The following is a 12,915-nucleotide window of genomic DNA, read 5'->3' as shown; positions in this document are numbered from 1 at the left end:
TCCAGTTGTGTGCCCTCAACAAACCTGTTCTCCAGTTGTGTGCCCTCGACAAACCTGTTCTCCAGTTGTGTGCCCCGACCAACCTGTTCTCCAGTTGTGTGCCCTCAACAAACCTGTTCTCCAGATGTGTGCCCTCAACAAACCTGTTCTCCAGTTGTGTGCCCTCGACAAACCTGTTCTCCAGTTGTGTGCCCCGACCAACCTGTTCTCCAGTTGTGTGCCCTCAACAAACCTGTTCTCCAGTTGTGTGCCCTCAACAAACCTGTTCTCCAGTTGTGTGCCCTCAACAAACCTGTTCTCCAGTTGTGTGCCCTCAACAAACCTGTTCTCCAGTTGTGTGCCCTCAACAAACCTGTTCTCCAGTTGTGTGCCCTCAACAAACCTGTTCTCCAGTTGTGTGCCCTCGACAAACCTGTTCTCCAGTTGTGTGCCCCGACCAACCTGTTCTCCAGTTGTGTGCCCTCAACAAACCTGTTCTCCAGATGTGTGCCCTCAACAAACCTGTTCTCCAGTTGTGTGCCCTCGACAAACCTGTTCTCCAGTTGTGTGCCCCGACCAACCTGTTCTCCAGTTGTGTGCCCTCAACAAACCTGTTCTCCAGATGTGTGCCCTCAACAAACCTGTTCTCCAGTTGTGTGCCCTCGACAAACCTGTTCTCCAGTTGTGTGCCCCGACCAACCTGTTCTCCAGTTGTGTGCCCTCAACAAACCTGTTCTCCAGTTGTGTGCCCTTGACAAACCTGTTCTCCAGTTGTGTGCCCTCAACAAACCTGTTCTCCAGTTGTGTGCCCTCGACAAACCTGTTCTCCAGTTGTGTGCCCCGACCAACCTGTTCTCCAGTTGTGTGCCCTCAACAAACCTGTTCTCCAGTTGTGTGCCCTTGACAAACCTGTTCTCCAGTTGTGTGCCCTCAACAAACCTGTTCTCCAGTTGTGTGCCCTCAACAAACCTGTTCTCCAGTTGTGTGCCCTCAACAAACCTGTTCTCCAGTTGTGTGCCCTCAACAAACCTGTTCTCCAGTTGTGTGCCCTCAACAAACCTGTTCTCCAGTTGTGTGCCCTCGACAAACCTGTTCTCCAGTTGTGTGCCCTCGACAAACCTGTTCTCCAGTTGTGTGCCCTCGACAAACCTGTTCTCCAGTTGTGTGCCCTCGACAAACCTGTTCTCCAGTTGTGTGCCCTCGACAAACATGTTCTCCAGTTGTGTGCCCTCAATCAACAAACCTGTTCTCCAGTTGTGTGCCCTCAACAAAACTGTTCTCCAGTTGTGTACCCTCAACAAAACTGTTCTCCAGTTGTGTGCCCTCGACAAACATGTTCTCAAGTTGTGTGCCCTCAACAAACCTGTTCTCCAGTTGTGTGCCCTCAACAAACCTGTTCTCCAGTTGTGTGCCCTCAACAAACCTGTTCTCCAGTTGTGTGCCCTCAACAAACCTGTTCTCCAGATGTGTGCCCTCAACAAACCTGTTCTCCAGTTGTGTGCCCTCGACCAATCTGTTCTCCAGTTGTGTGCCCACAACAAACCTGTTCTCCAGTTGTGTGCCCTCGACAAACCTGTTCTCCAGTTGTGTGCCCTCGACAAACCTGTTCTCCAGTTGTGTGCCCTCGACAAACCTGTTCTCCAGTTGTGTGCCCTCGACAAACATGTTCTCCAGTTGTGTGCCCTCAATCAACAAACCTGTTCTCCAGTTGTGTGCCCTCAACAAAACTGTTCTCCAGTTGTGTACCCTCAACAAAACTGTTCTCCAGTTGTGTGCCCTCGACAAACATGTTCTCAAGTTGTGTGCCCTCAACAAACCTGTTCTCCAGTTGTGTGCCCTCAACAAACCTGTTCTCCAGTTGTGTGCCCTCAACAAACCTGTTCTCCAGATGTGTGCCCTCAACAAACCTGTTCTCCAGTTGTGTGCCCTCGACCAATCTGTTCTCCAGTTGTGTGCCCACAACAAACCTGTTCTCCAGTTGTGTGCCCTCAACAAACCTGTTCTCCAGTTGTGTGCCCTCAACAAACCTGTTCTCCAGTTGTGTGCCCTCAACAAACCTGTTCTCCAGATGTGTGCCCTCAACAAACCTGTTCTCAAGATGTGTGACCTCGACAAACCTGTTCTTCAGTTGTGTGCCCTCGACTAACCTGTTCTCCAGTTGTGTGCCCTCGACAAACCTGTTCTCCAGTTGTGTGCCCTCGACAAACCTCATGGGTGCAAACAGCGCGCTTTTCGGCGCCTCCCGCTTTTTTCACGTCAGTTTGGGTGACTTGTGTGAATCGTGCAGATCCGAAGAGTTTTTTTTAAGGGGGGGGGGGGGGGGGGGGGGGGGGGGGGGGTTGAGAGGGTCTGATTATAATTTAACCGACAGTAATTCTGGATTGCGTCCACCAACAAGTAAATAGGAAATAAGCGAATCAGAACACTGCGCGCCAAACCAGCAGTGTGTGCGCAAGCGTGAACCACTAGTGTTTCTGTCTCACTCTGGATCTGCCACTGACTGCATCACATTTCTCTCTGCGTGGCGTGGAGTGTCCGTTTTTATGTCGGCTCTCATGTTAACTGGTTAGAGCACAACGCGCAGTGCGTGTACGGAGCGCCGGCCCTGCCTGTGTGACACACACACTTCTCGAGCCGCGCCGAAACCGCGTGCTAGAAATAGAACCGCAACCGATGCCTATTTTTCACGCGACACGCAAGAGTGTTGGAAGTTTTCAGACAAAATAGAAGGCGCAAATACATATTAATAAATTACATTTTGATGCTTGAATGTCTCTCGGTTTTGAAAAATGCATATATAATTGTAATTAAAAAAATAGGCCTAATTATCGATTTTCAAATATTGCCCGTCAGGCCTAACGTTACAGAACGAAATATTCTGTAGCCTATTTTACCGTCAATACTGCCGACGTTGTCTTTGCTGTATCAGGATATATTATGTTTAAAATCCAAATGTAGATGGTCTGTCGGCGCACAGAGCCACGCAGTCGCAGACAGCACGTGAAGTTCGTGAACACCGAATTCCCTTTTCTATCTTATCTATTTGTGTTTGAACAGACATGTGTACGAAAAAATAAGCCAGTGTCCGTCTCAACGAGTTTCCCCGTAAACGCAGTCAAAACGGATGCGTGTCATTACCAGTATTAGATACGTGCATTCGAATTAAAGGGACAGCACCCAATATACCTGCAGCTGTTTGTGTCACCAAAGTTAATCAAACAACAAAAGAGAAAGAGAAAATCACGTTTTGTCAAAAGATAAACTGTATTAATACTTAATACAGTTAATTTACCTGAAAAACATAAAACACTGCTTTATTTCTCGTGTATTTGTGTTTTATTGTATTCATATTTGTATTTTGTTTATTAGTTTCTATGCAGATGCACTAGTCCTACCCTACACAATTACCCCAATCATCCTAGAATTATTAATTCTTTACAAAAAGAGCTATTCAAATCATCAGGTGAAATTGTTTTCATGAAATAGCAGTAATACCGGATATTTGCCGCGGGACGAGGGCTTCGATTACCTCTCTCTTTTTTGACCATACATGTGTTTGCACCCCTGAAACCTGTTCTCCAGTTGTGTGCCCTCGACAAACCTGTTCTCCAGTTGTGTGCCCTCGACAAACCTGTTCTCCAGTTGTGTGCCCTCGACAAACCTGTTCTCCAGTTGTGTGCCCTCAACAAACCTGTTCTCCAGTTGTGTGCCCTCGACAAACCTGTTCTCCAATTGTGTGCCCTCGACAAACCTGTTCTCCAGTTGTGTGCCCTCAACAAACCTGTTCTCCAATTGTGTGCCCTCGACAAACCTGTTCTCCAGATGTGTGCCCTCAACAAACCTGTTCTCCAGTTGTGTGCCCTCGACAAACCTGTTCTCCAGTTGTGTGCCCCGACCAACCTGTTCTCCAGTTGTGTGCCCTCAACAAACCTGTTCTCCAGTTGTGTGCCCTCAACAAACCTGTTCTCCAGTTGTGTGCCCTCAACAAACCTGTTCTCCAGTTGTGTGCCCTCGACAAACCTGTTCTCCAGTTGTGTGCTCTGCCTCACCTATCTTGTGCTGTTACTTTGTTGTCAATAAATAACACCCCTTGATTATTCTGCATCTGGGTCCTCCCTCCTTTAGAATTCGTGACACTGAATGCCCGATGTAATGACTGCAAAGCCCCTGCAGCCAACCTCAATGGGCCTTCCAACCATGTCTCCTACATCCCTCTACCACCTCAAGATATTTCCCCCTGTTACGCTCATGGGCCTCCTCCATCCGGTCTTCCCAGGGGACAGTGAGTTCCAACACTTGCTTAGAACAGTCATATGTCTGGCCTGCGTGACGTCCTTGTAATGTGATTTGGAAACTTCAACTGCTTCCCTAGATCGACCTTTAACAGCCAGTCATGAGCTGAGGCTAACAGCCCAATTGAGACCCAGCACTTCACCTGAGGTCTTTCTCCCTCCCTGACAAACGTGATGTTGTATGATGTATGTTATATGCTGATATTGACTGGCTCATTCGGGTGCCACAGAGCCTATCAGGATGCCTTTATCAGCCCTTCTTCTCTATAGGGTTAGGGGTTAGAGTTAGGGTTAGTATAAGTTGACTTGTAGTTGCAAAGTTAATTATTGTCAGTAGAATGTCTAAAGTGGACAATTGAAATAAAGTGTTACAGATTTTATATACTATATAAACTTATCATATTTCTCAACACACACAGATTCTGCCTGGGGTGAAGGTTATAATCGCCAACACAGAGACCAAAGGACCTCTAGGAGATTCTCATCTGGGAGAAGTGAGTTTCAAATATGGCACAAAATGCAGAGAACCACATGTGGCATGTTACCAGAAGAGCCTGTTAAAATGTATTTGTATTATGTATTGTAATGTGTAGTGAATTGATGCGACTGTATTAAAAAAAAAAAAAAACAGATCTGGGTGAGCAGCCCCCATAATGCCACAGGTTACTATACGGTTTATGGCGAAGAGGCGTTGCATGCGGACCACTTCAGCACCAGACTCAGCTTCGGTGACACACAGACGGTCTGGGCTCGCACCGGATACCTCGGCTTCCTGCGGCGTACAGAACTCACAGATGCCAGTGGAGGTACTGTATACATGAGATGGAAACCAAACACACTAGTGTCCCTTTTCAGGATATTTCTGAGGTGACTTTTCTATTTAAAATTATTCTCAATAAAAAGCTGATTCGATGTACACCCTGACAAATTTAATAGCTAAATTTTCTATTTAGTTTTAATTCATTTTTGCTGTGCACTCACATCAGTAATGACAGCAAGAACAATCAGTTGTGTCATTCAATAAATGAATGATGTTTTGCATATTATTCCAGAGAGACATGATGCCTTGTATGTGGTTGGATCTCTGGATGAGACTCTAGAGCTGAGAGGAATGCGTTACCATCCCATTGATATTGAAACGTCTGTAATAAGATCACACAAGAGCATTGCAGAGTGGTAAGCAGTATTTTTTAAATGTTTTCCTTGTACCTCATAGAATTGGGTTTTAATGGATAAACCTTTTACGTAACTAATAATATTACAGCAGATTGTTTTAATATTTAATCTTTAACTGTAATATAGAGTTTATTACATTAGACAATTAGATTTTTTTTTAATTTTTCAGTTCATCCATGACACTAGCTTAAAAATACTATTCTTAGCTCTATAAAGCCTACTGTATCTGATACACACATTTCTAAGGCCTATAAAATTACCAACCTGATTAAAAACCTTTCACACACAATCTACTACTGTACATGCCTTTTGTCGTCTGAATGATAGTTAAGACTTGTATAGCAAGTAAAAGTCTTTTAGTATAATTGTAAAAACGTCCACCTTCAGCCCGTGGTTTAACAGCACCAAATTGCAGCTTTCTAGTAATCCTGAAGACCTTGATTCACTTGTTCAGGTGTGTTTGATTAGGGTTGGAGCTAAACTCTGCATGACATTGGAACTCAAGGACCAGAGCTGAGAACCCTTGCTTTACAGGGTTATCAGTATCTTTGACTTGCAAAAATATTGCAAAAGTAAAAGTTACTTTTCCTTAAAACTTCCTTTAATAATGCAATTTTGCTTTTGAGTTAAAGACGAGATAAGAAACATGGATCTACAGTATTTGTGTTACCACAGAAAATGTTTACTCCTATTACAATACCTACCTATTATACTCATATTACAAAACATATGCTGTGGTATTTTTGTCATCTTAATGTTCCAAAGCAACATACAACATAATTATTGTTGGCCAGTCAAACGCACAGCACACCAAAACACGTATTCTTACACACAAATGGACCAGCTCTAAGTTAACATTGATAAGAAGATAGTTCCCTATCAGTCAGTCACGTCAGAACAGACTGAAAAATTGGAATCTCGCCTGAGAGCCCAATCACCTTTGACTGGTAAAACAAGCCAATGCACATTGGCGAGTGAGATTTGCATTGCAAGCCACTCCCCGTCCATATGGGTATATAAGGCAGCATGCAACCCTCACATCAAGCTTTCGCTTCGGAGCCGAGCAGAAGTTGTTTTACTCTGCTCTTCAATCATTGTTTGAGTAAGCAGAACAAGAGGGAAGCTGTTCCAGTGTTGGTGTGACGGCGCGTTCAAGCAGAGGTCACATTCAATTAAAGAGCATTGCACAGATAAGTCCCTAGGTACTTCAACGCACATTTTTCTAAAAGAGTAAACATGGGTGTGACGTTGCATCTTTTTCAAGATGTCATTCCACCTGTGTGTTTCTGGATGCAGTAGTTTCCTGGACTCAAGACTCATATGCCTTGAAAAATGTGGAGTCCCCTCTGCTATTTCCCGATCTGGTTTCTCTGCCCCACAGTGAGCCAATTCGGCTCTCCTACTGCTTCACTCCCCGCTGCTCTCCCACTCCTCTTTCGCATCGCAGGCTGTGGTCCCACGATTGGTCCCGTCTCCCATCCAAGGCCAGCAAGTTCTTAGCCGCGTTTGCTGCCAAAGCTTACAGTGCCGCTGGACTGGCCATCTCCACCCTGCACGTGATGGCCCTCCAGCAAGTGTTTCAGGCCAAAGCGCTAAATATGGAAGTCAACAAAGTTTGCTTTCTCGACTCCCCCATCTCCCAGGCCGGCCTCTTCGGTGAAACTTTTGAGAAATTTGCCCAGCAGTTCTCGGCCGTAATAAAGCAGACGGAGGCGATCAAACACATCCTGCCCCGCTGGATGCTGCTGCCAACACCCGTCCGTCTAGGGCTCTCCCCCCGCCTGCTTGTCACAGAAGATGACAGCGGCCACAGCAACAGCCTTCACCCAAGCCGCAATGTTGAGCTGCCAGCAGGAAGGCGATGCAGCCAGTCTCTGTCATCGCTAAGTCATCCAAGCGGCCGGCAAAAAGACTCTGAGATCAGCGAGCCAGAAATGGAGGCAACCCCCCGGGTTCAGCGGCGTCCGGTTTACGACAGACAAGGATGTTCATGTCCTGCATGCGGTAATTGTGGTCCTGCTGGCGAAGGACGCAGTAGAGCTGGTCCCTCCAGCCAAGCTGAGGTCAGGGTTTTACAGACCGTACTTCATTGTGCCCAAGAAAGCCGGTGGGTTACTGCGTGTCTTGAATCGGGCACTTATCAAGCTTCCGTTCAAGATGCTAACGCAGAAAACAACCTCACGTGTGCCCTGAAGATTGGTTTGCAGCAATTGACCTGAAGGATGCATACTTTCATATCTCGATTATACCTCGACACAGACCGTTTCTACAAATTGCGTTTGAGGGGGGTAAGGGTACGCTGGGAATGGGCAGTGGTTGTGGCGTTTTCTATTGGGATCCCAATTCTTAAATCTGTTCACAAGCCACGTAACTGCCTGATGTAACACTGAACGTGACTGACTAATAGGGAATGTCTCGGGTTACTAATGTAAACCTTGTTTCTTGAAGGAGGTCATCACAACCCCTGTACCACCACTTGAACGGCCGGGGCCTCGTCTCGGCAAGCTTTCAGGAAAGCTCTCAGGCGTGATCCCAATTTCTCAGTCTACGAAGGTTACATAAATAACCGAGACGCTTTGATACCATCCCTTGTGAAAAAGATACTTTAGCATACTTTTAAAAAGAGTACTTACTTTAAAATAGTAGCCTAGTGTAAACTCAATGTAATATTCTCAGACACTTGACATTCAATTCAATGTTAATTGCAATTATATGAAAAGGTTTTTTTAAATTGATATTAAATGCAATTAGCTTAGCTTTGACCCACTTAAGCAGGACTTAAAGGGTTAGTTCACCCAAAAATGAAAATAATGTCATTAATGACTCACCCTCATGTCGTTCTAAGCCCGTAAGACCTCCGTTCATCTTCGGAACACAGTTTAAGATATTTTAGATTTAGTCCGAGAGCTTTCTGTCCGTCCATTGAAGCTGTATATACAGTATACTGTCCATGTCCATAAAGGTAATATAAACATCATCAAAGTAGTCCATGTGACATCAGTGGGTTAGTTAGAAGTTTTTGAAGCATCGAAAATACTTTTTGGTCCAAAAATAACACAAAATAAGACTTTATTCAGCATTGTATTCTCTCCCGGGTCTGTTGTCAATCCTTCACAGTTACGCTGATGGCGTTCAGACGCTGATGACGTGTTATCTGGTGCGCCCGAGCTTCATTTATAGACTGAGGGAAACGCACGCTGTAAAAGTGTCTCATCCGCGACATGCACATTTACGCACCATTAAAAAAATGATATCCACGCAAACAATGTAGAATAGCTTGAATATAGCGTGCGTTTTTATTTTCATAAAAAAATGAGCACATAAAAAGACCAGGTATAAATGCCCTCCGAAACGCATTCGAGACGGATTTGAATCCGATCGCTCAAACCACTTCAGGGGAGGTCTGGGCCACATTCCCGACAAAACTGGACATGTGTAAATGCATCTGGTTGTGGAAACCACATATGTAAATTGTACTCCTCCCAAAAAATGTAAGAAAATAAAAATAAACGTGAGAGCGTGTTATAGGCTATATGTCATGTTATAGCCAGACATGACGACGCTACTGCAACACGCATCACTGCAGATGAGCAACGTGCAAACTATTTGAAGAATTGAAGATAGGATTTAAATCCGTTTTGCAAAAACGCATTTATGCGACCACACCAGGTGTAAATGGAATCGTTTTGATAAATCAGATAGCTATCCGATCTGAGAAAACGCATGAAGTGGCCAGGTGTAAACAGCCCCAATGTACAGTAGCACGCATCATTTGTGTTTGTTTTCAGACATGATAGCCTAACAGTCGTTTTATACTTGTGCTTATGCGATATCACAATTTTTGATCGTGGATGATGTAATATCTCCACGATCTGCTTTTGAAGAAATATGGTAGCCTATCGTGTTACAGCGCACATCTATCAACTGCAGTTCTGGCGCCTCAGTCCCAAACTCGACGTAGGCTACATATCACATGCAGCGGTAGAGTTACACTCACAGGACACTGCTTGTGATTCGCAATCACAAAAGTTTATTATTTGCTCGTGGTAAACATTTCATTGGCGTTCTGTTCTGACATGATGCACTTTTTCTGAGCGCGTGCGCACTGTCACACAGCGCCAAACTGGACTTGATCTTTCCATTTTTCGCGTCTGATTTTTGTTGGGTCAGACCCATCTGCTAGCTATGGGGGGACCAAGACAAAGAGCTACATGGAAACATATGCACAAAACAAGCCACTTTGAAAGTTTGTTGTTTTCATGAATACAAAAGTTGGGTGACCCTCCCCCTAGACTAAAAAAAGTTGGATGACCCTCCCCTCAACAAAGAATAAAAAGGCATGACCCTCCCTTATTTTCCTCCGGTGGCCCATTCCATAAATACCAAACGGTCCCTAACCCACTGATGTCACATGGACTACTTTGATGATGTTTATATTACCTTTATGGACATGGACAGTATACTGTATATACAGCTTCAATGGAGGGACAGAAATCTCTCGGACTAAATCTAAAATATCTTAAACTGTGTTCCGAAGATGAACGGAGGTCTTACGGGCTTAGAACGACATGAGGGTGAGTCATTAATGACATTATTTTCATTTTTGGGTGAACTAACCCTTTAAGTACATCTTTATATGATATATGATATAAATAATTTCATGATTACTTCTGTTGTCTTTGAAATACTTTCTGTGATAATCGACCACATGCCACAAATGCTGTTGATCAAGGTTAATTTAACTGGAAGCATTCTTTTAAGACTTCCTGAAGATTGAATCATCAGTATGAATATCTTTCTTTATGAAATTTCACTAAGTATTTTGTTCCATTGGTAGAGTGAATTCAGGTTCACTTTACAAGTTATCTCAATGGCAAAAAGTGTCCCAATCCCCCTGAATTCACCCTTAGATTTGTTTTCTTTTTTTTCAAGAGCCATGTTTTGCAGTGTATGTAATCTGCTTTTTCTACCTAATAAAATACGTCTCCCATCTGTTTACTCTCTCCTCAGTGCTGTGTTCACATGGACTAATCTACTGGTGGTGGTCGTGGAGCTTGAGGGGTCAGAACAGGAAGCCCTGGACCTTGTTGCCCTGGTGACCAATGTGGTTTTGGAAGAGCACTATCTCATAGTAGGGGTTGTTGTGGTTGTGGACCCTGGAGTCATTCCTATCAACTCCAGAGGGGAGAAGCAGCGAATGCACTTGCGGGACGGCTTTCTCGCCGACCAGCTGGATCCCATATACGTGGCCTACAACATGTGAGAATGTGTAATGTGGAGGAGGAACCAGATGCCAGAAAACTCTGCATATGCAAATTTACAAAGGAAGCATTAGAGGAAAGTTCGGACAGTCTTGCCTCTTCCTCCACACACAATGAAGATTCCTTGATGGAGCTATGCAGTTTATTTTTTTATATCAAACTGTCAGAATGCCTTGAAAATAAAACTCTGATTCAGTGGTCAGGGCAAATGACTTGATTTCATCTCCTGTTTTCTTGAGCGATACAATTGAGTTCAGTTCTTATTCAAGCACACTCGTTCTGCACGTATGACACATGCGTGTTGAATGTTCCCTGTGTGTGAGGAGGACCGGCCCAAATGGGCAGAGGAGTGCCTGATGTCAAAAGCAGGATGCAGATTCTAGGACCATTGCATTTTCAAGGGCATGTGAAAATATGTAATGCATTTCATTTCACAGCATTACAGTTGTAGCTGTAAAAAATGCACAAACCCAAGTTTTGTTTGGTTGGTTCATTTTCATCAACACGCAAATCTTTGATAAATGTTTTATCCGGAGACCGAATGGCAATAAGGAAATGGATATCAGAGTCTTTTTTTTCAAGAAAGCAGTACTGAAGGTGTGCTGTGGATTTGCTGCTCCACGAATTCACAAGCTTATGCATTCCCAGCTAGTGTTTCAACATGGGCCTTAAATATTTTCATACACCTGTGGATTGTTTGTAATTTGTATTTCCCCATTCATTAAACTCATTCATGTGTGAGCTTTTAGACTGTGCAGGATAGGAATCAGGGTAATAAGTGTATAGATGAAGAGTCTTATTCAGGTAACCAAGTCCCAATCTGAAAAATATTTCTACTCAAATTTACATTATTTACAGCAGTTGTCATTTATTTAATTTTTGTACACCGTATAACCATTCACGAGTAGTCTTATATTCCTGCAGAAGGTGACATTTTTAGTCGCCTACATATTACTGATTGAAAACGAATTCATTAAAACATACCTAACAGATGGGACCGGTATTTCAGGAAAAACTGACCACTGCTGATGAGGGCTTTTGATTCTTCTTTTCATTACTGTGTTAAAGAGTGATAATTGCTTGTATTTTCAGACGCACTGTACACCGCGTTGGCCAGCACTGTATAGACCACTTCTACCAATGCTTTCTTTCTTTCATTGTGCTCACTACGTAAAGGATAGGCGATATGCCGGCTGTAATTATGTACAGAATTTGTGTAATAAGTTATTACTGGAACACCAGAAACATATGAACACTTTTGGCATGGTTTTTGCAGTGGCATGGAGGAAACCAGATGCTGCTCAAATTGAAGTTTCATTTCTTGATCACACAGTAAGGAGAACAACATGAGTCACTATTCATGTAATATTTTATATTGCAATAGACTCAAGAAATGGTTTTGCACATACAGCATCTGTATTGCAGGATGATTGTGTGACTGTTAATGTTCATTTTATTTGCAGTTCTGTCATTTAGTGAATATTTGGTTGACACAGCTTTTGACTTCTGTTAATATTTCTTAATAAAAACTATGCTTTTAAATTATTGGCATTGAAATTAATTATATTGTCATTTTGAATACATATTTTGCAGACATGTCTATCCAAAATAACTTGCATTGCATTCCAGATATACATTTATTGCATGCTTTCCCTGGGAATCAAACCCATTAACTCGGCATTGCTCTACTGTTTGCTACAAGAATGCCCAGTATACAATAATATAAATGCTAAATAGGCTATAACAGTAAGCAAGAAGAGAAGCAGACTTAGAATAATCAAAACATGATCACAAAGAGTTAAGAAATTCTAGAATCCATGGTAGCAGTACTAAACAGATAAAAAAAAGAAGATCAGCATTGTTACTTGAAAAGATCCTCTTGATCGTCTCAGTGGAACATAAGCCGCGTTTCCACCGAAATTACCCGGAACAATTTGTCCCAGGAACTTTTTTCCCAGGAACTTTTTTTGCCCCAGACCGGTTGCTTTCTGCGTTTACACCGCGGTCTAAAGTACCAGGAAGATTATACTGCTCCTCCCAGTCTGCGACGCACAGTAATCAGTTTTGAGCACCACATTTATAATAAGTAGGCCCTATGGAGGAGATTAAAATTGTGCTGCAGTTGTGTTTGTGATGTATTGCAGACATGAATGTGAGATGGCTGGGACGAACGCGCAGAAAATTTCCTGTTACACAAATACGTAACC

At 43.5% G+C, this 12,915-nt stretch overlaps 1 protein-coding gene across 7 annotated transcripts in view; it reads left to right on the top strand.

Moving 5' to 3' along the window:
• dip2a (disco-interacting protein 2 homolog A) overlaps positions 1-12,250 on the top strand; it is a gene marked incomplete at its 3' end in the record, with an annotated part of 179,329 nt that extends 167,079 nt beyond the window's left edge. For all 7 annotated transcript variants that reach the window (XM_079618917.1, XM_079618920.1, XM_079618919.1 and 4 more), the window contains 4 exons: positions 4,691-4,765; positions 4,903-5,077; positions 5,324-5,447; positions 10,458-12,250. In XM_079618917.1, coding sequence (XP_079475043.1) covers positions 4,691-4,765; positions 4,903-5,077; positions 5,324-5,447; positions 10,458-10,710 — 627 coding nt within the window. The remainder of the gene's footprint in view (positions 1-4,690; positions 4,766-4,902; positions 5,078-5,323; positions 5,448-10,457) is intronic.
• Between the last annotated feature and the right edge of the window lie 665 nt (positions 12,251-12,915).

This window comes from Phoxinus phoxinus (assembly GCF_949152265.1).
Source record: "Phoxinus phoxinus genome assembly, chromosome: 7".
NCBI classification, from domain to species: Eukaryota; Metazoa; Chordata; class Actinopteri; order Cypriniformes; family Leuciscidae; genus Phoxinus; species Phoxinus phoxinus.
The sequence above is the reverse complement of the archived record's forward strand: the minus strand, read 5'-3'. Positions and strand labels throughout refer to the sequence as shown.